Source organism: Bombus bifarius, unplaced genomic scaffold (assembly GCF_011952205.1).
Source record: "Bombus bifarius isolate JDL3187 unplaced genomic scaffold, Bbif_JDL3187 scf7180000009790, whole genome shotgun sequence".
Classification (NCBI taxonomy): Eukaryota; Metazoa; Arthropoda; class Insecta; order Hymenoptera; family Apidae; genus Bombus; species Bombus bifarius.
Window position 1 is genome coordinate 370,614 of NW_022885336.1, and position 26,310 is coordinate 396,923.

A 26,310-nucleotide genomic window follows, 5' to 3' on the forward strand; every position below is an offset into this window, starting at 1 on the left:
AGATACTTCCGAAAGCGGATATTGCGAGAATAAAGCAACTGGCGTCTGGACAATCAATCAATTAGACGGTCAACTAGTTGAAATACTATTACCCACGCGACTCTCTGTTCTTATCATACAAAATCAAATATACGTGTACATATATTTATTATTTCCATGTACACTTACAGAGTAAATAAAACTGCTCAGTTGTCTGATATAGATATATTTCGAATTGTTTCTTAAGCGACTTGTAATAATTATTTATGCTATTTACTTGTTTCAAACTAAATAAAGTAATTGATTTTACATATAGGATCAGTGGATTAGAACGAGGGAAATTATGCTAGACTTAAGAAGATGACTAAAGATATATTTGCAGTATTTCTTACAATTATTTCAGTAAATCTAACAGACCTACACTCTCTGACAACTCTCACGCGACTTCTAATGAATTCTTTCATGATTCAATCACTGTGTATTTTCGAGCGAATGAACAATTTTCTCGTAATAATCGTTTACGGCACAATGTTGTACTAGACGTAGTACATGTTCCAGTTTCAATATTTTGCATTATAATTTATTTTAATAGAAAGTCAATGTAAATGCGTTATTGATTACAAAAATATGAAAATACAGTCAAATTCTAGACGCACACCACATTCTTACTACTTTTTTTTTGATCCTCAAACATTAATCATCCACGCCATATTTATTCTTATAACTGGACTGCGGATCTTTATGCATTTATAGAAAATGTAAAGGTACAAAAATGTACAGAATGAAATCATATATAAATTATTAAAAGTATGGTATCGTTATAACATTTAATGGTATAATCTTATCTTTCGTGGTATCTATCGAAATATAAATTTACATAAACATCCAGAATCTACTTATATTAATAATGCTCAAAAAGATAAAATTTTACTCCTTTGTTATTGTAACGTGAATTGCAATGGATTACTCCGTGCCAAATAAATCACTTTCTGTCAGGGATTAAAAAAAAGAAATCTTGTAGTCTTCGTGAAATTAGTGAAGAGTAAAATAGATGAAAAAAGTGAATAAAATGATGACTTACCCCTTCCCACTTAATTTCACATGGACTAAATTATATTTCACATTGAAAAATATTTCTAATATCAATCTGAATGTGATCGATTTAAGTAGAGAATCTCGTATATAAACAGGGGACACACATGAAAATTTGTAATCAAATAGAGAAGTACAATTTAAAAATGATCAATCGAAACATATCGACATGTATATCATTTTATGATATTCGTGATTATCCACGAATATGATAATTTTAATTCACTGAAACACTGGTACTTCATTGAGATTATATTTATAAAAAACCAGTTATTAATTATAATACATGTAATATTTAATAAACTTCTTTTTAATCTTTCTTTTCTTAATCTGATTCTGACCCTGAACTAACATCCGACTCATACTCTTCTACACTGATAGTAAATTTGTATTCCTGGTCACAACCTAAATAAGCATCACTCATGAAATACAAAGTGTAAGAATGTTGACCAGGAGCAGGTGCCACAAAATCGAGTTTGACCTTCGCCTTTTGTTGTAGTGTCAACCTCTTAATCGATAACAAAGAATTAGTCTTCGGATCGCCGATAACAACCCACCACCCTTCTTCGCGTTTTTGTGGGAAGAAAGGTGCTACAACTGGACCTGTCACTTCATCTTCTCTTTCAAGCTGTACAATTACATTTACTGTACCACCACTGCGTAATTTATCTTTATCTTGAACTTCATAAGACATTTCTATATTTGGATAACGATTACAAAATTTAGCAACATCTGCCATTTGAGTCTCAGATAATTGTAAAAGACGATTTCTATCATCATCTTCCAATTCCATTACATCAAATACCGTTTCTACTCCTTTATCTGTACAACGTTTGATAGTTTCAGGTGTAAAATGTGGTAATTGTTTGAGGTACGAATCCTTAGACCACATGGCTTGTGTAACCATCTGTGCTAGTTCCATAGCAGCCACAGCAGGAGCTAGCCAACCAGATGAACTAAGAACATCAACACAAGCTTGTATTAATCTTATAGCTTTGCTTAATACTAATTCTGTATCTTTTTGTAGTTCTGGACCAAGTAATATTCTGGATAAATGTGCTTGCAATAGAAGTTGTGCTTTCACATGAGGGTCAGCCATCCTTGTAGCTTGAGGTGCATGTGGAAGTCTTGTTGCCAAACTCCTTAACAAATTTTCTTCACGCTGCCTAACTGGAACATTTTCATATTCAGCAGCAGCTGAGATAATTTCCAGCAAACCTCTGATTTTGGTTTTATTATTTAAAGAAAGACTGAACAACTCAATTGTCGCATAATTAATGTAATAATAAGCTGCAATCATGCCAAGATTCAAAGGCAAGGTGTCCATTTCATCTTCTACAGCGACACATTTTGCTTGCTCTAGGTCACTCAAAGTACTTTCAACCAATTCAGATAAATGATCTGATAAATGTCTATGTGTAACACCTTGTAATCCATAATAATTTGGATTCTGTGTAAGTCGTCTATATAAGAAAGTCCATGTAAGATAATCAACTGCGTCTTGTTTATTTTCAATTGTTTTAGTCACAATTTCTGCATTGAAATGATCATGTAACCTATGATCTAAATGACTTTCTACAGGCAAAGGTTCGTTTAAGAATTTCTTAAAGAAGTCTTTCTTTGAACTCTGGCAAAGAAGAACACATTTGGCATCGTCATCTTCTAACGGACGATTTGCACGTGCTACCATTTGTAAAACATCTGTAATTGGATAATCTTCGTATGCATGTGTCTTTCCATTGTAACATTGGGTATCCATAACAACAACAAGATGAGAGCTAATAGATAAACCCCAACAAAGGTCTCTCGTAGCAACTGCTATTTGAATAGCACCGCTATCGAAAAGTTGTTCAACCAGATGTCGATCATCCACAGACAGCCCCTCATGAAGATAAGCAACACCTTGTGAGAGTGTTTCTTTCAATGTTTTATCTGTCATTCTATCTAAGAACGGTTTGATATCAGCTTCTTCTGCGTGGAAGAATCGAGAAGGTTGTCCTTCAGCTGCAGTGAATGTTAATAAATCTATGGCTGTTAATCTGGCTTGACGACGAGTAGGTACAAAAACAATGACTGGTTTATGAGATGCATGTCTAAGTATTGCATTATACACTGGTTTTGCCATAGCAGCTAATCTAGATGCATTGTGAGTAATATTTATTCCTTGTACATGCAACTCTAGAGGTACAGGCCTAACAGATGGATGGAAATTGAATGTTGCAGCAGCAGGTGCACCTAACCATTGAGCAGCATCTTTAGCATCGGCAAGTGAAGCTGACAATGCTATAATTCTGGTTGGTTTATCTAGCTGTGAAGAAATATATCGTGCCCTTGAACATGCAACCTCTAATACAGGCCCTTCTTCTCCACCAATTAATTGAAGTTCATCAACAATGAAAAGTTGAATGTTTTGTACATTTTTTCTTTGTTTCCATCTTCGTGATAATACATCCCATTTATCTGCAGTTGTAATTATGATCTGCCCTTTTGCAAGCAATTTTAAATCTGTTCCTGTTTCACCAGTCAGAAGAACTACCTTCCTACCTAGTTGTTGATTAAACTTTGATGACCAATCCACATAAACTAACTCTGCTAAAGCTTCTTTACTAACCATGTATACAGCTCTTCCTTCTGGATTTTGGGTAAGTAAACGTAATACAGCAAATTCTGCAATTGTTGTTTTACCTGAACCAGTAGGTGCTCCAACAAAGACATTATCATCTGAATTATAAATAGCATTAAAAACTTGTGTTTGAATTGGATTAAATTGTGGAAATTTATCTGCATAAATGTTTTCGAACTTTGAATTACGTAACGCAGTAATTGGAAGCGGTTGTAAATCAAGTAATTCAGTTGGTGGTAAATTCTTTTCTGGCAAAATTAAATGTCGAAAACTGACAGGCAGTTGAGTTTCCGCCCCAATCCATCTATCTGATACCACACGCAAGAAATATTGTGGTGGTAAAGGCTCAAATACGGGAACAAAAAATTTGATCAAATGTTCGTCTGTTGCATATTTGGCCTTGAGTAAAAAATATTCATGGTGAAGTATCACTTCCGAATCTACATCTTCAACTAAAATCCAAAATGCTTCAGATGCTCCATGTATTTTTTCATCCCATTGAAAGTCTGGTGTAATAGTTAGTTCTACTCTTAAAGTAGAACGGGTAATCGGTTGAATGTGCGTCGATAGTTCTAGTTTTGGAAATTGATGAATATATTTATGTATAGTTTTACCTAGCTTTGGTACTCGAATCAATTCACCGATTTCATTCGGTCCTAAATCATACAATCTTTCCCAGGGAAAATTCTTTTTTTCTATCTTTTTTACAATTTCCTCTGGCATTTTTCTGAATTGCCTAAGAGGTGACATCGATTGCCACATTCTACGATCTATCATTTTACATAAGGATAGACATTTATCCCCTAGTTGTGCCCAGCCACGAAATAAGACGATTTCAAAGATAGCTCTCATTAATCGCGATGCGGATTGAGTAACAAATACCATATCAGACATAAGAGCAAATCCTTCAAGTTTCAATTGAGAGATGTATGCTTGTAAAAGTACATTGACTTTCGCACTTGCTTCTTCTATACTTTCTTTTACTGGTATTGGTACTCTCTCCATCAATTTCTGTAATTCTAACTTCTCTTCTTCTCTAACGTTTATATGTTTAAATTCACTAGATAATGAAAACACTCTAAACAATTCAATTTCACTTAGAGTACGTTTTAGTAATTGATTGTATATAGACATCGTATCATGAGTACAATAATAATGCGACGCTATTCGACCTAGTTCAGTAGCTTGGAAATTTCCAGATTTTCGATCATATTTAATCAAACCACTGCGATCTAATGCTACTGCGGCAGAATGAATAAGATCTGCTCTGTGTAATTCAAGTAGTGGATCTTCTTTTAGTTTATCCTGGCTTATACTATATAAACTTGGACAACGAAGCATTCTAATGTATAAGTATGTGTATCCTAACCAAGTAACTGCATCTCTAATATTCTGTATAGTGCCTAATACTATTTCTGCATTTAACATATCTGACATTTTACTAATTAATTGTGATTCAATAGGTAACTGCTGATTTAGTAGGGACAAATAATATTGAAGTTCACTATGATTTGTAATAAGAATACCTTCACCTTTTGTATCATACTGTGGACGACCAGCTCTACCCAACATTTGCAACACGTCTAGAGCACCTAATTCAACCCATCTACCTTTCTCTGGATTATAGACTTGAGTTCCTTTTATGATAACTGTATGTGCTGGTAAGTTAACACCCCACGCTAAAGTTGCTGTGGATACTAGTACTTGTATATGTCTGTCAGCAAAAAGATCTTCAACTAATGTTCTGTCTACTCTTGTCATACCAGCATGATGAATAGCAAAACCATAAGGTAATAAATCTTTGAGTTCTTGATTCTTAACTTGTTCAGCTTCTGTTCGTAAAACTTCCATTGATGCAGATCCTTCTCTAAGAAATTGTCCCAATGTATCTTTTTCCAAACACATATCTCTAATAGCACGTGCTGTTTTCCCAGTTTCTTTTCGCGAATGGACAAAAACTAGAACTTGATTCCTGCCAGCATGTTCCATTGTTTTCTCATATACAATTTCATTCATTACTTGAAAACGTTTCAATGCTTTCTTTTCTGTTACACCTATATATTGCTGTTCTAATGCAACAGGTCTAAAACTATTATCAAAATAAAATAATCCTGATTCTGGTTTTATACGTAAAAAGGCTGCGACGTCCTGATAATTTGGTAATGTTGCAGAGAGACCAATTAGTCTTACATCTTCCTGCGTTGTTTCAATATTCCTGATTGTTCTAGCCACTAATGCCTCCAAAACAGGACCTCTCTCATCATGTAGCAAATGAATTTCATCAATAATAATTAATCTAACCAATGAAGTAAAGGTTTTCTCTCCTCCTTTTCGCGTTATAATATCCCATTTTTCGGGAGTGCAAACAATAACTTGAGTTGCAGCTATCTGTTCCCTTGTTAATTGATGATCACCGGTTAATTCCGAAACGGTTAAATTATACGTGGATAACCTTTTACCAAAAGTTCCAACCATTTCTTGTACCAAAGAACGCATTGGTGCAACATAAATTATTTTGAATTCATCCGCGTTAATTGTACTATCCGCATTTATATGTTTTCCAATTTCACGCATCATACATAAAAGAGCAACATTAGTTTTACCAGCACCTGTTGGTGCACACAGTAGTAAATTCTCATCGCTTTCTAATGCAGCTTGATATAAACGACTCTGAATTCGGTTTAATGTCTTAAATCCTTCAAAAGCTGGTTGCACGTATTTTGGCAATTGATCAATTGGGTAAAGTTTCTCGTTTTCTGCAAATGGTTTTGGTTTTAAAGCAGGAACATGAACTTCTTCATATCTAGAAAAGATAAAAGATAGATGATATAAAAAAAAGTAAATGATTAAAAATACAAAATTTTAAATAGGTTTCAAATAAATATAAATATCGTACCCTTTACGCTGCTTTCTGAAACTTCCATCAGGTAACTGACAACGTTTATTTGCCATAAAATGACTACCTTGTGCAAATATCAAGTCTTCTAGATCTATTAGATTTCTTGTACCCTGAACTTGCCCTCCAGGACCTCCAGTATCTTCGTTTTCTTCTCTCCGTTTACGTTGTGCCCTTGCTTCCATCGTTTCATCGGCATCGTCATCACCTTTACCTGTATCTAATTGTCGTAAAATTTTTGCTAATACAGGATCATCATTCATCTTATTTCGAATTTTTTGACGTTCTGATTCGGACTGTGAGGATGCCAACATAGTGCAATAAGCAACTGCAATGAACAAAAATATTTGATTGCATTATATGTATTAACGAATCATTACATTTCTCTGTGAATTTTTCTTACTTGTATGCCTATATTTCTTGAGTTGTTTAATGAAGTCGAAACAATCATAACCCAGCAAAAGTACTAGTTGATTTTCACAGTCACGATCATCTCCAGCATCTTTTAAAACTGCTAATACTTCTGCAGCTCTTGCTTGTGAGACCATAGCATCGTCATATATCCTACTTAATCTCCTTTGCAACCAATATGCATCTATATCCAAAGGATGTAATGGCTTTTCTTTCTTCATTTCTTCTGCACCACCCAACTAAAAAACAATACAATTATTTATTAACAAATATTTTTTTAGGTTCATGGAAGTCAGTCTTGCTGAATATATTTACATTTTCTGCATGAATAGCCCTATCATCATTAGCTTCTTCACCTTCATCACCTTCATCATCATTTTCTCTAACTTCTCCATAAACATCTTCATCATCTTCTTCACTGCTTTCTTCAAATTGCACATTAATTCCATATGTTTCATCAATATTTTCTTCATTTGTAGTAATTTTCTCGTCACTACCAAAATCTGTTATTTTTTTTCCAAGGTTCACTAATAATGCAAATCTTTCTTCAGCTAATGGACCCAATAATAATTCTGTTTCTTTCTTCTTTTCTTTTTCCTTAAGCCGATCATTTTTTAAAACTGCTAATACTTCATCAGCAGCACCACAAAGAATATCTCTAGGTTGATCTCCTAAGGCTTCTTGAATAAAACTCAGTAATACTTCGTAGGTTTGACGTGTATCTTGAGTCTTAGGACGATAAACAATTCCAACCATCTCATCTACACCTTCTGAAAGCAATGTTGCACCTTTCATCCGTGCAAAATCATATTGTGCTTCATCTCGTTTCTGACGCCTATTAAATATAAATATATAATATAGAGAATAGTTCATTATGATAATGAATATGTTAAATAACTCATATTATTTACTTGACTTTTCGTTCCTCTGCCTTTCCTGGTTTAGTGCGTTGTGCTCTATCACCCATTCGCGTTCCATCCAGTTTCCCAACAAGGGACATAACCTCACCAGTAGCTTCATCTCTACTACGTCTTTCTATTAATCGCACATCAGCTTGTAATACGAGATTAGAATTCTGAAACAAACATACGGACATTTATTAATTGATAAAAATGTGTTTAATTTCTGATTACACTTAGAACTTAACCTCTTCGTAATGTAATCAAAGAATGCAAACATATCTAATCAAAATTAGATTAATAAATATACTAACAGCTTTATATTCGTACTGCAACTGCCGCGCTGCAGCGTCTGCCATAACTACCTTTTTTGCACTTAATTACTAAAAGATTATAAATTACTCTTATTTTACACGCTCTTTTCAATAAACTCAAAACGGTTTTTACACAAAATTATAGTGATACGCCACCTAGTGACAGAAAATTAAACTACTGGCAGTAGATCGAGTATCTGTATGATATGATCAACTGATTAACCATAGAGTTTATCCATTTTTCCCAAGAGGTGGCGTTTTCAGGGGACTAATTGCTCCCTTTGTTGCCCAACAAAAACATTCTTTCAGTATCTTGTCCCTATTCTTTTATCATTTTTCTCTTTTCAAATTCTCTTTTTATATCTCATTTCCTCTTCTCTTTCTCCCTTTTTATGCCAACTATACCCAGTTGGGCTAACTATACCCAGTGTAGCTTAACTTCGATGATCTTATGAATATTCGGTAATTCTTGCGTAGGTAAGGCCGGTGGCAAGTAAAACGAATTATATATTACCATATGTATAGTTCCTGAAAAAGCGGCGGACCCTGCCACTTTCACATACCTATTGTAAGTATTCACTTTAACAGTATTGTAAATTGTATAGAGAGTAAAAATAATATATACTATGATATATATTAATATATATAATATATATCAACTCCGAAACAAATATGTGGTTCTTCATGTAAGTTAGCTAATTGATTATTTATAAATTACATACCAGTCATAGACTTATATGAGATTGTGGTTATATGATTACAAATCTACACAAATTAGTACAACCTAGGTACTAGGTACAAACTAGGTACTAAGGTACAAACTAGACCTTATTTCAAAATTTGCATTTGCTGTATATTTTGGAAAAGACCTGAGATCTGCGACAATTTTATCATTTTTATGTCACATGCGATATTATCGAATTATTATAGCTGATTATTGTAATGACACAAACATTTCGTCTGTAGTAATTGTTCGAATTAAAGCTCAGAATTATCATTCCAATGAATTTGTTCGATTTGTATAATAATAAACACACAGGCAATAGATACAATACAATACAGATAGATACAATAAGTATCACAGAAATATAAGATTCTTCTATTTCACTGATAATAATACCTTTATGATTATCTGGTCATAGCTCGTTAATTGAATTTTGAATTGCGCATCTACAATATTTCAATTTTGCGCGCCATTTTGAATAGAAGAAAAGACGTCCGATGTCAGCCAATATGAAAGCGGCAGGACGATGCTTGGCGCGAAATAATGTCATTCAGTTATCGGAAATCGTGGCGGCAGGATGTGTTACTTCGTTTGACGTGCGTGATTTCTTGTTGCTTCGTTCTATTTCCATTACCATTCTGTTACCTTTTGCAAGCTACTATTAGGTTTGTTCAATTAATATGTTCTTATCTAATACTTTCTTAGGTATTGCAACAATGATACTAAATAATTTGCCGAACTTTGTTTTTTTCGTTTATTCTTGATAATTTATTTGACATTTACACTTACTATACATGTAGTAATTTATGTTATAAGCTTTTGAGACGAAATTTAAACTCAGTTATTGTTTCATTTTAATATCATTGCTTCTGATTTTACATATATATTAATCTTGACTCTGGTTTTCTCGTATTCAAGTTGTTGACTGAGTGCTGAAACCATTTCGATGACTATGCTGTGAAAATTTGATAATATGTCCTTTACGGCTAAAAAGGCAGGTGTACTGGTACGTATACATTATCATTTAGTGAATTATATGTGATATATGTGTTTGAGATGTTTTATTTGTGGTTATACGCGATTACAGTCAGTACGTATGTACAATTAAGTTATATACAAGTTGTAAATTATAAATAAATCTATAATTTATTAAGACTACTAGAATGGAAATATGTAGATACGATTTTATTTTCGGATACATCAAATCATTTCCCTGTTTCAATCTACGTGTATTGTAAACTACAATTTTAAATTAAACAAAGTAAATTTTTAATATATTCTTATATTTAAACTTGTATATTTTAGTGCATTTCAAACACGTATTCTTTGTAGTAAGATTGCTGTCTGCATCTTCATGCATAACCTTTATTGTTTTCGAAACCGCGCGAACATGTTTAGATGCGTCTCGAGTCAAGGCTAAACGTTGCCTTTATACGTTGTTATCCGACTACCCTCAGGCATGTTTATTTACTTCTTTTCTTCGATTTCTGGCAAACGATTTCTCGAATATTTACAAAACCCGACGTAGTCTTTTACTAGAAAATACATTTGAGTGCATGATTCTGACATTCGCGAATAGATATATCCTTTAAATAATTTCTAATTTCATCTTTCATTCTACAAAAGGATATAATTTATCGTTTGTAGATAACATCGCGTAAAATTATGAACATCTCATGACTATTGGCGAGTACCGTGTCTGTGTCGTGACCTCGTCTGTAGATATGTATTACTAACGATCGATAATATAGAAAATATAGTAAAGTATCTATATGAATTAGAAATTGTTCAACAACAGATGACAAATTCAGTAAATATCTATAATAACATCAACTGATGGTTAGAACAGAATTATTAACTGAGTGTTGCAAATTATATATTCATTTAATAAATCAAACGAATATACATATTATCGGAATATTAACAAAATCAATTATTATTTAACAGTACCATCAAAATTGTACAATTTGTTAAATATCGATCAAAACATAATTATATTACGGGCGAGGTATTTAATCAGTGGTTATATTCCATCATAACAAATACAAATGTATAAAAGATATGTATTTCTTATACATTGTTAATTGCGTTAAATTACTATTTATCTAATGCAGTACGTATTTATATATAAAAGTCAAAGAAAATATTCTTAAGTGGTAAAGAAAGCTCCGATATAAACTAAATTAATGACACGCGTTACTGAAATTAGGACTTTTTTTAATTACGAAATTTAGTGAATAATAAAGCGAAGCTGGTTCGAATACTAGTGCAATAAAATCATCTCGTTATTCTGCCACATCGTTGCTATTCTCGTTCGAACACGGGATTCGTCTATCATGACAGCATCCTGCGTGTCGAATTTATTGAAATTGTATATCGCGTGCGTCGCGCTATCCATTCTGCGCGTTCCAATACTGAATACGTTAATGCATCCCCTCTGACCCCATCGACAGCCACACGTAGCAGGCTGCGGATTCTATTTTATTAACATCATGGGTGGGGAATTCGAAATATTATATCGGGTTTCAATGCACGAGAATTACATATTAACCGTCATTAAGCTCTCGCGGATCGCGCGATCGCGTTTCCCTTACGAGACATTTCCGGCTCGCATGCATCCTGTGCGCGTAATAACGCGCGAATAATACAGTCTCGACAGTCTCGACGCGTCGTATGCATAAGTAACCGGCATTAAATTTCATCTTTCCTTAACTAATCCTGTGGCTTGTTTAAGAATCTTCGATACTTCCTGTGCAAGATCACACACAAGTTATTACATAATTTCATCTCAAAGCGATCATCTATTATGCTGTGAATTTTAATAGACGTAATTTCAATGCTTCTTGCAAGATTACATGCAAGTTATTACAGAATTTTATTTGAAAACTACCATTTAGAATAGCCTCAATTGAGTATTCGTAACTTCGATACTTTCTACGCGGCTACATGCATGTTGTCGCGGAGTTTCATTCGTAGATCATCATTTAGAACGGTGTTATGCGAATGGAATTTAAGTAATCATAATTTTGATACTTTCTGCATTACGAAAATACGCGAAAATAGATACACGCTATTTCTTTTGTTTTTCGGTGCGATATACTACGGAGACGAAGTGCTGGTCCGAAAGTGGATCAAACGAAACTTTGTTTATTTAATGCGACGTGCTATGCAGCAGTCGTGCTTTCACCTAAAAATCATCCACTGTTCAATTATAGTACTTCACTTTGGGGGTGTCGCCCGGCGATATCGACAAAGTTTCGCAGAAACAATGTTGCTCAACGTTAATGCTCCAGTCAACCGATGAATTTTTCATACACCACTTTCGTAAGTTCCCCGAGATCCATCATCGTATCGAATGATTCAGTTTCTACCCGATAATTTTTTAATGCTTCTCTATTTTTATTAACTTGACGAGTCCATTTTTAATCTTTTATCCAAGATATTTCTTTCGCGTCGTTTCGTTTATACATATATACCGTCTTTTGTTCTCATCGATTTAACGCGAAGCAAATATTTGCCCTTTTTTGCGGATTGATTTTCAATGTAGGAAAATGGCGAAGTCCGTGAAACCCATCCGAGAATTCAACGATGGACCACAAACATTGATCGTCCCACGTCACCCAACCTAATACAAATCCGTTGGAAACCTCGTGATCTCTTACCATATCGAGCGATTCAATTTCGATCTATCCGATAATTTCTAAATGTGACAAAATGGCAACGCCGACGAAACCGACTGGAACATTCGCCGAAGGACCTAAAATAGACCGTTTTCTCGTCACGTTTTATCGCGTGGCTGTATCAAATTTCGAGATACGAATGGTGATCGATGTACCCTGTCTGCGTATTAGTCTCTGTCGTTGTGTTGTGTACGGTTTTTTTTTTCTTACGTTGCATGTTTCGTATCATCGGGAACAGTCAGCTCGACGGTCAGTGGTCAAAGTGCAGAAACGGCCATTGTGAAATTGATAAGACGACATTTTACGCGCAAACACGATATTACACACGTTTATTTATATCGCGATCGCGACGAGTTTGCGAATATTCTGAACGTGCAACCGCTTCAGGCGCTAGATACGCGCGTGTAGTAGCCTTTGTTTGGATAGGGCAACATTTTGTTATTCTCTCTTTTGTAGGATTTTGGTTTTTAGTCGGTATGACGTTCCGCTTGTTTATTACTTTTTAAAGAACTGTTGTTTTTAAGATACCGTGGGCAAAACGCGGGAAACGCAGCGTAAAGGAGAAGATAATGAAGAGCTACATCATTATGAAAGAAATCGTGTAACGTTGAGTGATAACGGACTCGTAATTATGTTAACGTCGTTAATTCTTCATGGAAACATGGGATATTGCGAAGTATATATATTACAATTAAATTCTTCTCTCCGAGTTTCATCCCGAAAGTCTGGCGAATATCTTTCATCCGAGAGGAACAGAAAGTAGAACTTAATTCAGCCTTTTCGAGTCTTTCGCGCGCGATTAATCATCTCTTTCGATCGTATCGCGATTCACCATTTATTCTATATATCATAAAGACGGGATCGACTGAACGGTGAAAATGCTATCGACTATTTTTATCGGAAAAATTCGAAAATAACGCGCAATATCTCGCAAAGCTAAAACCCAAACGATAGGAAGTAAAGCAGGATAACTTGCTAAAACTATTAAAACGAAAGCCAGAATACATTTAACTATATCGGTGTACATATCGAGTTAGTGAGAAATCAGTGTTGATTTTATGGATACAGAGATGAATTATATATTGCAATATTTGGCCAATTAATATTCATCGTTTTGGAAATTTCTCTATATCGTATTTATGAGAATTCAATTTTAATTCGAACAACGCCCCTTTTAAATTCATTAACGTAATTGCTCTTGCAATTATTATCTTGCTCGTCATCTATGTAACTATTAAAGCTACTCGATCTACGCGAACTTCAACGTTGAAACGTGAATCCGGTGTTCTATAATCGTGGAATACCAATCTGATAAACGGTTCTTATCATAAAATAACAAAATGAAATTTTTTTTGTAAGTGTATAAACAAATGTCTAATTAGTTAATACCAAAAGTAGAACACCGTATTTATATTTTTTATGGAAAGTAAATCAATTATTTATTTTTTCCATTTCGTCTTAATCTTTTGTCCGCTACTGTATATTATGAGATAACAGTCACTCGAAACTGTTTATTTCAGCAGATTTGGTCAAAGATTCGGAACGTTACTTTTCCATCGTTTTCAAATAAACAGCGTAAAAGTGAAATTTATTACGTAGATAGCATCTGTTTCAAAGATTTATCAGTTATTTGTAAAGAACTTGTATCTTTGTATTTAACGACTATTCATCCTCCTAACTACGACAATATATTTAAATATCCTGCTTTAGTTCTGGAGTAGCATCTTGCGCTTCCTTACGTAAAAATGCTCGCTCTTCGCCAAGCCAATACACGCGAATTCACGAATTGTTCTCGAAACGGTTGAAATCGCGAAATAATTTGTGGCCGATCCTTGCGGCCAGCCGGAAATTCCGGTGCTTACGGTCACGTCTGGCATACATAAGTACTGTTCTGAAACTGATTTGATTCACTTTACACTTAACAAATTAACAGCGTTGATTCACTGCTTTGTGGGAGGCTTCCAACATGGGATTTGCAGATACTAGGTTACGCAAGCTCAGCATAGGGTTACGTGTCTCTCCTCCCGTCTTCGCTCTGCCGCACTCTCTCTCTCTCTCTCTCTCTCTTTCTCTCTGTCCCGTTCCCTAACCGTTCGCTCTCCCTGTCTCGCACGTTGCCTCTCTTATTCTATTCATAAGTATGCGCGAATTAATTACGAGACCCTCTCATTTGCGTCAGTTATTATGAACTTCACCGTAAGACCATTACTGAATTACAGCTAGAGCGTGGAGTGGACTGCATGCGGCTCGATGCTCGCGCACCTCGCGCGAGACAAAATCGAAAATGCATCTGTAAACAGTGGGGTCAGACTCGCTCATTTTTTACCAGTAGCCTCTTCTTCTTCCTGTTTTCTACCTCTTTGCCCCTTTTCTTTTTTTTTTCTTTTTCTCTCTCTCTCTCTCTCTCTTCGTTTTCTTCTCACTACGTGCGTTCAACCACTCGATGTTAATGTATGCGAAAAGTCTGAGAGCGATCGATCGATCGTTTCGCTCTATCTGCGTTCGACGTGCCTTTCCACGAGACAGCATCTCCCTTTCCTAGAGCGTGTTTACGACGAGACGCGTCTCGATCGTTAGATTTTACTGGAATGAGCGAGATCCATGGATAGGAACTCTGAATGGGAGTAAGGAAGATTCGTTCCTTTGGGGTTGGAATAAGCAGGCGATGTGGCTGTTTATGCAGCATGTTACGGAACTATTAGGGTAATTCGAAAGAGGGTTTATCCCGATCGGTCGAACGCAGTCTCACCATCTCTCGATCCAACGAATTATTGTCGCAGAGTACTTGTATCGATGTTCACATGTTAGGTAACCAACAATGATTCATTGAATGATAACGTTTTTTCTTCAAAAATTATCATTTTAGAGTTGAAGAGTTTTATTTAAGTTAGTTAATAGTTTTACAAAAATCCCTCTAACATTTTTAATTCTTCTTCGATGCATTTCAATCTTTTTTCAATAAAATATTCATCATGTTACGGAATTGCTACGATTGCATCTGTAATTATATCGCAGAAGGATTATGTCCAATTAAATCACGTAATTATATGGACATCACGACGGAAGTTCTTTTATAAAACCGGTTATTCTACCGGTTGATAATAAATCAACGCGTATGTTGTGAACCTAACTTCCGACTACTAGGATGCGTTATTATCTGAAAAGTCGATGCAATTATTACATAACTATTTAGATAACACAAGCATCGCAGGAAAAATACCGAAACGAAGTTGAAACGACAGCTAATTATCGTTCCTCTTCCTCATTTTTTTTCCATAACTCGGACATTCGGTGGTTTAGCTGGTTCGCGGTTCAGGTTGACCGTACGTTTTGAAATCATTTGCAATCAAAAGCGAACACGGACCAGTGACGGCGTCGGTTCGTTAATGCAGACGCGTTTTCGCCGATTTACTGACACATTCCGCCAGTGGTGGCGGATTGTACCCTGACCTGATTCTACTTTCGAATCTATCTTTAAATCTCTCGGCTGCGCGTACCACGCTCGGGGGATGTTCGCGTATCTGGCCCGTGCTAACGAACCCCCGGCAAGAAGACAGCTATATCACCCGGTTCATCCAATTTCCTTCTCCCTACGCTTTTCTCTTCCTCTCTTTTCCTCTGCTTCTCTGTTACAAGAGGTTTAAATAGTTCGAATGTGAAGAAATTTAAAAGACATTTAAGTTTTCTGGAATCGCGTATCGCGACTTGCTTGTTCGTTAGATTTCGCGCCTCGACGAGCTCGAGGTTTCACGATTTTTCCACCATTCGTTGATGTGGAATGGACTGATGAACACGCGTACGGTACATCGAATTCGACTACAGCTATGCAAAAATTGATTTCGGCCTCGGACATGAAAGTGGCGTCCTCCGTTCCCCTCCTCTTCTCTTCTTCGTGCTTCTTTTTTTATTTTTTGTTTATTTTTTTTAATCGTTATTCCGTCTCGCCAAAATACATACAAAAAATGGCATTTTATTTGCCAGGAAATAAATTCCCCAATTTTCGAGTGTATTTCAATTTTCAAGGAGGTTGCGAACACGTGTACGCGTTATTCGTTCGATCAATGTATTCCATTATAATGCGAACAAAAGGATCGTCGCGCGTCGAGGTAAATTGAAACACCGTCGCGGGTATGTCGCCTTTCCATTTCAATCTCATCTTTCGACGTTCCTTTAATTGCTACTTACAATTAGTTGTCGAAACCGCGACAGCCATGGATGACCAACTTTCCATCTGCCAGACGAAGTAAAATCTTTTAAGCTGATAAATGTAGAGGTACGTATCTTGTATCTATGATCAGTGGCAATGTACGTAATCGAGTTATTCGCAACTGTGAAACAAGTTCATCCATGGCGAACAAAGTTTTCGTATATTTCGCAGAAAATACTCGGTTCCGAGGAATTAAATAACATAATGAAAAATATTAAACCTTTGTGTTTCTAGCCTCGTTAAACGTTTTATCGTATCTATTAGGTTGTCCAAAAAGTTCCTTTCGTTTCATAAGGTGATAATAGATGAACAAAAATTTCTGTTTTATATCATTTTATTGAATTAGGTGTGATCCATTTCGTTCTATTTCTATTATCATATTCGTGCGTAATTCGATGAACTAATATAAAATAAAAAAATATTGTGCGTCTATTATTTCCTCATAAAACGAAAGAAACATTTCGGACAACCTAATACTTCTTATTTAATAGGTTTAAAGGCCCTTCGTAATGTCACTAGATTTATGCATCTTCGAAGCTAATGGAAACATTCCATCTTGATCAAGTTTTGATACATAATAATCGATTTTACTTGCTGGAAGTAAATTGGAACGCAGAACGGCGAAAGGTTAAGAGAAGAATATGAAATTGTTTACGATGTGGCAGTGAAACGAATTGAATGAGTTGTAAAAAGTAGGCATCTTATGTTACATCTTTCGCGCGTAGAATAACACGGGAAATCAATTTATGCGAAAGAAAATCGTAAGGTTCCATTGAAAAAGTATACTTACACATTGTAACCGTATCAGCGTATCTGTGAAAAAGAAGTTACAAAGCAGGATGACTTTTTCGTACTTCGATTAAGACAGTTACAATTCATTTACTACAATTATTCTACCTATTTCTATAAATTAAATTAAGGTACGACTTGTTATTTCAGGATCAAATGTCAATTGTAATAATAACATTCTCCAAATCCGTATAAATTTGCTAGAAGAGTGACGCGACGAAGGAACGTAACTTTGTTGGAAAATCGATTTGAAATAGACAGTTCGAAGTAGAAACTTATTAACTATTCGGTCATTTGGTAATGAAAAGTTTCTGTTCCCTTTCCAATTTTACTGATAGTCTTTGCTTTGAAATTCTCTGAAATAGAATATTGTTTACTATTAAACAAGAAAAGATGCTACTACGATTTACATACTATAATTTTATACACTATAAATAATTAACTGCCATCCTCGTAAATAGCTCGCTTTGAGAGTTGATATTTATAGATATTTCAAAATTGCTGATTTTCGAGATGTCTCGTTAATTTATCATCGGTGATACTGTGTCTGTAATTCTAATTACTGTACACGTTAATAACTGTTATCCAATGAAGGTATTAAATCGATCGATCGTTGGTGGCTCTGATTTCGGAGAAAAGCGACTGATAACGACACCAGGAACACCGTCAACGTCAGAAAACGATTGTTCGCTGTACGAGAACCTCAAAGATAATTGTAAGAAATAATTGTGTCAGTCGGTTGAACAAATTATCGATACAGTTCCGGTATACGTACCGAAGAAACCGTTTTAAGAGAGAGAGAGAGAGAAAGGGAGAGAGAGAGAGAGAGAAAAGGTACATAATTTTCTTCCGATGGTTCTAATCATTTACCCGGCATCCTTTTCTTTCCATCGTTCGTTCCGTTCAACGATGTAGTAGTACTTAACCCTGTCCCTTCATCTGCTCTTTTCAATTTTGAAATTTCCATCCTATACAACCTACGTACGGAACTTACGCATCTCGAGTACGAAGCTCTCGTTAGAGAGATCGACGAATGGATCAGAGCTTCGAAATGGAACGGAATTATGAACTGATCGTAGATCTTCCTCGTCCCTATTATTTATTCAGTATTGGTACATATCTGTACGCTGCTTGGACTTGAATATTTTATAGAAAGCATTGGCCGTGTCGGCGCTTCTCGTGGTATGATACGAAGGCTGGATGCGCGTTGACGATCGAACGAATCGTAAAATCGATGAGAAACGAGCGTGAAGGTATCGAGGAAAGACCTTTTTTACCGGATTGGCGAAACCACCAGATCAGGCTTGGCCGAGTCGAGAAAGGGAAGCACCGATGGCGTGGTTTGTTACGCTGCTATTTTCTTCACTTCTCTTCTCTTCTCTTTTCTTCTCTCCTTCGTCTATACCCGTCGGGATCGGCCGTCTTAATTAACGAACGATTTTTGCGGAGGTCAGCCGAGTGAAAAGGATACCGTTGAGACTTCGGAATCGGACATTATATTATACGAAATCGATGGATTCGTTCCATCAAAGAACTCGAGGCTTTTCTGACTCCTGTTTAATTTTATAGCTTGGCCATTCATCGCCTTCTCATCCCCCCTTTCTCTACTTTTGAATAAGGAACACGACGGTCAGACGAATTCGTTTCACTTGCAATTAACTTGAAAAACTTCCGGTGCATGGCAAACGCATTCACGAGCACCGATTAAAACGTTACGCTAGCTGGTTTAATAAGAACAAATTTGAACTTGGAAGTCCGGCACGAAATCTCATAATACTTGAATTACATACGCTTTCCTGATTTTTCTTCCCTTTTTTTGCTTTTATCTGGAGACGCGTACGAAATAACTGAGGTACTAACATTTTCACGAAGCGAAGCCCTGATTTCCATCGGAAAATGAACGCTCGAGGTTTTATACGCGATTAAAGCTACCCTCGAGACGCGGATTCTTTAAACCGGTGCACGCTATTCCTTGGTCCGCCTGGTATCTCGTTTCATCCATCATCATTATCCATCATCTCGCTTTCTCCTAGTTAGGACGTCAAACACCGAGGCCGAAACTTCTGGCCGTTTCCCCTACCATGATCCAGATTCCGGCTCGAAAAGATTTTCAATCGTAACCGACATTCCATCATCCTCAAACGCATCACGACCAACGGTCTGCAGGTGTGGACACCGGCTACGAGTAAAACGGTTGCTTCTCTCCTCCAACCTCATTGTTCCATTCTCTCCCCCCTCCCTTGGTACAGCCACCCTTTTTCTCCCTACTCCTGTAGGTTCGTCGTCATGTACTTCTCATTCTGTTCACCGAGTGGCCCCCTCTTCTCCTCTCTTTCTCACATCGAAAGTGGACACATGCTTGGCCCTAGTCACCGTCCCTACGAATTCCAGGGATCAATGCGTCGGTGCACCAAAACGCCTGCGCCACCCCCTTGAACCCCACCACACCCACACAACCGCTTAGCCGAGCAGCAGCAGCACCAGCAGCAGCAAGCACCAGCACCAGCAGCACCACCATCAGCACCAGCACCAGCACCAGCAGCGCAGCAGCGACAACGGTGGTGACGAAGACGGTGGAGGCGGCGGTGGCAGCGGCGGCGACGGCGGCGGCGGCGGCGATAGTAGTGGTGGTGGTTGCTGGTGGTAGTGGTGGCGGCGTCGGCGGCGGTGGTCGTGGTGGTGGTGGCAGTAGTGGCGGCGGCACGAATAACTTGTACCAATACAACTTCCACCGTTGGTGGAATACGAATATACGTAAAAGTACATAGACCCCAGGACTTTGACGGTGTCTGTCGTAGTACTGCTGGTGTGTATAAGACGGACTCTCCTCTCTGACCTGGTGTCGCACGTCTGTGTTCCATCCCTTGGTCATGTGAATTTCCACGAAGCGGGAAGAGTGGAAATTCTCTTTCTCTCTCTCTCTCATTCTCTCTCTCTTTCCCCCGATTCCACGACAGAGTAGAGGCAACCAAGAGAACTTTCTACCTTCTCCAGCGTTTCACCCCTACTATCAAACAACCCCTATAGTCCCTCCACTCTTCTTCTACACGGAGGATATATCCAACGTCCCTTTTCTCCCTCTTCGAGCGGTCTCTCCTACAACGGCGAGAGGGCGCTCCCCTCTCTTTCGACGTGCGCGGTACCCGAGCCTCGGAAATTCTGAAAGCGGTTCGCGCCTGTGCAACTCGCGCGGGGGTGGCAAGGGACCGAAAATCGAGGTGAAAGGAAACTCCGCGGATCCGGCCTAAGGGTCTCTCCTAGGGCTGGTGCGTATTCGGTTCTGGGTAGAATTTTTCGACGTGCGTCGTTGAGTAACGACGTGTGCTCGCCTGATTAAAAGAAACACCTGCGTTCGTTCGTCATCGACGAGGAGGGACGGATCATAAAATAGCAAAGTACGAACGCGTCGCGTTGCCGCGTCTCTGGCCCCGTTACTTGATTCGCGAGTACGCGTAAACACGCACACAGGTACGCGCTTAGTCGCGTTCGTTGTGGGCAAATCGGTGTGTGACCACAGTGACACATCACGATACATTCGGATTTACATATCTCATCCGTGGCTCTTTCGGTTCTACCTCCGTTTCTCGCGACCCTATCGTGTGTGTGTGCTTGACCCGAGGACAAGCTTATCTCGCGCGAGAGATAAGCTCTTCTCACGACGGTGAACAACGAACAACGAACCGAGGGACGAACGAGTGGAGAAACAGAGAGAGAGATAAAGAGAGAACATTTACACGAGACCTCTGATACCCCAACGACGACTACGGCGGTGGAATCGTTCGATCGCTGTGGTGGTGGTTTCTTCCTCGCGTGACACACTTTTGTCGTCAGAGAAGAGAAGCTCTTCTTCTTTGCCAGATTTAACGCGAATCAGGGAACACTAAGGTCGAGACTTGTTCGTCGACGTATATCCGTCAGTAAGTGCGAGAATTCCATCGTAAAATCCTCTCAGTGATAGTTTGCTTCTTCTGTGTATCGTGAATGTGCAGCTGTGAATCAGTGATCGTTTGGAAGAAAGGAAAAGTTTTTTCTTGGTGTTTTTGACTGAGAGAAAGGAACCGTTGTCGTTTCCTTCTTTCTTTTTTGTCTCATTCTCGTTGCTCGCTTCGGATAAATTACGTCACGAGAAGAGGCAACATCTGATCGTGATCGAGTGACTCGAGTAAAAATCGTGATTGTTGAGTGGTTACGCCGTGCCATTTGCGAACTCGCCAGGATTTTCCATTAAAGACCAGTGTAGATCGTAAGTCCCGAATACGGGGGTATCATGTATCCCCGATTGCAGCCCTCCTTTGAGGGTTAAATTCTCGCCGATTTCAACGTCTCGGCTTCGTCGTCTCGACTTAATCCTGCGCTACCGTGTAATTGTGTACTCTGGAACTAGACCGAACTACGTCTTCTTAAGGACTACCCGATTTCGGCGCAAAGAGCTGGTCCCACTGAGGACTAACCGTGTACCACATCCCCGCGCTGAAAGTGAGTCTCACCGCTTTGATGCTAACCTTTCGTGTGTTCCACCCTCTCGTCCAGTTGCTAGCTGAGTTTGCATCGTGTAGCTTTAAGACGCCTCGTACACCGTTCGAAACCGAATACCTCTGGATTTCTTTAGACCATCTTATGCATTCCGTTTTGTGATTCCGCTGCATGATGAGCCGATCGAGAAGAGGGTCCGTTACTTACGGTTTAACAAAGCGTACCATTTAATGACGTCGAAACTCGATAATCCGCGGCCGTGGATTTATTAAAATTTAATGAACCTCGTCGCGTATCGAGATACCGTATAGATGTTCCTTTTTTCTTCCTTTTTTTCTTGCTATTTCTTGTTTCCTCTTTTCTTCTTCTTTCTTTTTTTTTTTTTTTGTAAGTTCTCCCTCGAGTCAGCAACGAGATAACGGAACGCAGTTAATGGCATTTTAGAGTAAGACGAAGGAAATCCAATTTATCCGTCACTTTGTCGCGACTAAAATCCCGAAGGAAGTTCAACCGTGTCGACTGGTTTACAACGAATTCGATCAACAAAGCGAAACCTTATTTCGTGCGAGCCTCGTATGTTGACGGATGATAATGCGTTTATCTTGCACGCTTCTAACGCGTGTATAGTTCTCGTACGGTTTTTGCAATCACACCGCCTTTTTTCCTTCTACTTAATTATCCGGAAATGTTCCGATTGAGATCGTAAACTTCGAGGTTTTATCCGTCGACGCTGTGAAACTTTTATTCGTAACAGAAGTACGATAGCCGTGTTATTACCATCCAGTAAGAAAGGGTTTTCTACTACTTCTTCCTTTCTTGAAAGATTTAGATAAAAAGTCGGAATTGTAAAAACTTCTTTCTAAAATTGGAGTTTAGTGTCGCATCAACTACAGGTTATTAAAGAACTTACTACAGGAAAATACCATGTATTAACCATGTACGAAATAATATTAAATTTCATCGAGTTTTGTTTCCCAAAATAGAGTTTTGTTGGCTTCCAAATCCTACAGAACAGATGTCTTACTTTTCTTTTTCACCGACAGGCTAGTAGGAAATTGTGAAAAACACAGAAAAGTGTATTACAAAGCTGGAACGTTCTACCGGCTATGTTTTAATATGCGATCCGCAAAAATCGCGCACTAGACAGAAACGTTGATCGTAGTTGATTACAGTATCGCAAGAGAGCGGGTAGTTTAATAATTCTGCAAAATTAACACGAGCAACGGTGAACCCTATGACGCTGTGTTTCCAGGATAATATTAAGCGAGGATCGTTGGAAATTTTTCAAGGGAAATACTCAACGAAAAGATCGTTGGTTGAAATCGCATGCAAATTCCGCCGCCGCTAATGAACTTTCTCCTGCTCTGCAACATATTCATTTCACACGCGCTAATTACACATAATTTTCTAAATGCAAATGCCCGCGAAAATCGTCGAATATATGCATTTGTGATTCGACTTGCGCTCACAGACAGACGCGCGTTCATTCAATTTTGTCGTCCCTTGACTTTCGTCTTCGGGGTTGTTCAACAATTCGTTATTTATGCAAATCACCGTGGACCTTCGGCAGACTCGGCTAGGGGGAAGGAGAAAGAATTTCTCGAAGGCACAAAGGGATCGAGAAAATTGACGTACTGCCTCGGAAGATCCTTTTGCCTCGCAAAGTACAATCATGTATTCCATTTTCTAATTCGATATTCTTCGTCTTTTGTTACGTGGAAATCAAGTTTCTCGATGTTATCCTGAAACCGGTAACACGTTCATCCTCATAAGCGGAAAATGTCGACCAAACGCGAGGGTCACTGCTTTGAAAGCGCCAATTTGAACATCATAGGAGAGAAGATACGATAAGTTCGCTTTAATTGATTTTTGGATGTTGAAATCGCTTGGCGACTGAAAAAGAGTACTTTAATACGACGTGGACGAAAAAAAGAATAAATTATTAGGTTCAAAGACGTAAAGTACAGTTTAAAGACAGGTGATGCATATCCATGAAGTTTCGTGGAAATTGAGAGACATCAGTGAATATTTATGCATTTATGAAGAAGTTAAGTGTGCAAATGTCTACGGTATGTACATAATATGCAAAAAAAAAAAAATCAAATATTCAAAATAAAGCACCAACTATCATAAAATATAAAGAGCGAAATCTCTGCTTAGATGCCATCTTTTTAGCGATGTTCATAAAAAATTTTGCATTTGCATAAAAAGACACACTTAATTCGAAAATGAAGTAAAAACGCAATTTCGTTGAAACGGGATTCGTTGAAAACGTATTAAGTTTTTAAATTGAACCTTTATAAAAAAACGAAACGTCTGACTGACATTTTTTAATATTATCATGTTTCCAAAGTTAGCGAACGCTTGACGGAAACGTAAAAGTTCAAGAATATTTCTTGGAAATTGAAACACATTGTAAGATATTATCGATGAATCATGCCGTGCATAATTGATCTCGTTCGCGTTATTCTGTGCTAACTATAATCTGATGTAAGTAGAATAACATTTCGCAGACGAACAGAATCTGATTTTGTTCGTCAAATGGTGGCAATTCTAGCACGACTGACATAAAATTTTGATGTGTCCCTGTAATCATATTTAACTAATGCTTAGTATGCCATACAGGTAATATAATTACTTCGTATAATTACTACAATTAATATAATTACTTCGATACTCATCTTTATACATTATGAACATAATACAATAATATAGTAAAAGTACATTCACTGACACATAATCAATATTCGTTTCTTAAATACAAAAATGTGTTTAAATGCGTTCAATATAAAAGTGGTTACTTATCTAGGTCAACTAATTTAGTTTCACACTTAATCCTATAATCTAGCGTTATTTCAAAAAAGAGAGAACTATTTAGCACGTCTGTATTGCTTTTATACATCGTGTGTGACACGACAAATATTTCTGTTTTAAATGCTTTCCTGAAGAACATCGTCATTGCGATACTTAAGTAGACCATAGTATTTGACACAATCGTCCGGCAAATATCATGCTTCACTACTACAAAAGGTATGATCGTAACTTCGCACGTAGAAGTTTGCAGATCACCAATCTGAACGAGCTCACAGTTGAATTTTTAGTGACCTTCATACATTTATGATAATAAAGCACGATATTTTCAAGAGATCGTATAAATGTAAAGTATATTTAACGTTACTACGGATAAATTGCCTTTGTACGTCTACGAGTACAAATCTTTCAATAGCTATTGTCTTAAAATATTTATGTGACACTGATTTATAAAAATTAACGAGTAAGTAATTACCTTTTATTGTTTCTGCCTTTTAACGTGCATTATTAAAATTTAATTATGCGGACATACCGAATTGAATATTTTTACATCTATTGAAGTACTTTTCGGTATGAAAGCTCGATTTTGTGCGTTGAAATGATTTTATAATTCAAATCATATTCACGTATCTAATTATACAGAGTTTTTAAAAGGTTATTTATTTGAATGTAAAAAGTAAAACTACAAAAAGCAATTAACGCTTTTTGAAAATAATATTATTCGAAAATTCTTTATCGCTACATTTTAAAGCGCGTGAAAAATTGTGCGATTGTCAGTTAAACTTTTGTTCGATATCTTGTACCGTTTCGTAAATATTTACGATGATTTGAGAATATTGTCGTCGTAATTTCTTTGAAAGCGTGTTCCCATCCCTAAGGCTATCTGTTCGCCAAGACAAAGAATGGTTTCGTTATTAGCGTCACTCAAACTACATTTCTACAATTTCCTCCATTTAAACAATACTTAAGCGTTAGATGGAATGTGACACTAGGTTTTCACGGAACGAAGTTGACTCAGACACTTTTCTCGTGTTATAACCGCGTGAAAGCAACGTTATATTTACACCAAGCATCCCTCGAAACGGCCACAAGAAGCGCAAAGGGATCGAGAAAGGGATAAAAAGAATAAATCTCGACCGATCGATAGGGCACTTAACCTGTTTAGCGCAATTAATCGCATTGCGGGAAATGAATCTGTAACAACGTTTATCGGAACGAGCCGGTTAAAAGTTACGTATTACGATGGTGCAGGAGATTCAAGGGAATCGAGAACGCGTGAAGAATTTTTCTTTAATTCTTATCCGCTCCTTTTGTTAATTTGATACGTTGGGATGATTATAAAATTGCAATATCTACATTCCTCTCACGTACATCGTTTTGTTGTAAAATATGCGAACAATCTCGTATGTAAA

The 26,310-nt window shown here is 37.3% G+C and overlaps 3 protein-coding genes across 7 annotated transcripts in view; 2 read left to right on the plus strand and 1 right to left on the minus strand.

The window, feature by feature from the left end:
- Positions 1–331: 331 nt before the first annotated feature.
- Positions 332–8,373, minus strand: LOC117215723 (putative U5 small nuclear ribonucleoprotein 200 kDa helicase). Its single transcript, XM_033462145.1, has 6 exons — positions 8,215–8,373; positions 7,913–8,076; positions 7,317–7,836; positions 6,994–7,240; positions 6,591–6,918; positions 332–6,497 (listed from the first exon to the last, which is right to left on the minus strand). Exons 1-6 carry the CDS (start codon positions 8,257–8,259, stop codon positions 1,397–1,399), a joined length of 6,405 nt encoding a protein of 2,134 aa, XP_033318036.1. The 5' UTR covers positions 8,260–8,373; the 3' UTR covers positions 332–1,396.
- Positions 8,374–9,489: 1,116 nt separating this feature from the next.
- The window catches only part of LOC117215733 (hemicentin-1), a 110,257-nt gene continuing 93,436 nt past the window's right edge, over positions 9,490–26,310 (plus strand). For 2 of the 5 annotated variants that reach the window (XR_004489199.1, XM_033462161.1), the window contains exon 1: positions 21,297–22,090. The gene's annotated coding sequence lies outside the window, so the exon portion shown is untranslated. Of the gene's footprint in view, positions 9,604–9,856; positions 9,945–20,286; positions 20,421–20,710; positions 20,881–21,296; positions 22,091–26,310 lie in introns of those variants that run through there. The other 3 variants (XM_033462163.1, XM_033462166.1, XM_033462165.1) reach the window with 3 other exon arrangements.
- LOC117215763 (homeobox even-skipped homolog protein 2-like) lies at positions 9,912–20,382 on the plus strand. Its single transcript, XM_033462229.1, has 2 exons — positions 9,912–9,944; positions 19,984–20,382. Exons 1-2 carry the CDS (start codon positions 9,912–9,914, stop codon positions 20,380–20,382), a joined length of 432 nt encoding a protein of 143 aa, XP_033318120.1.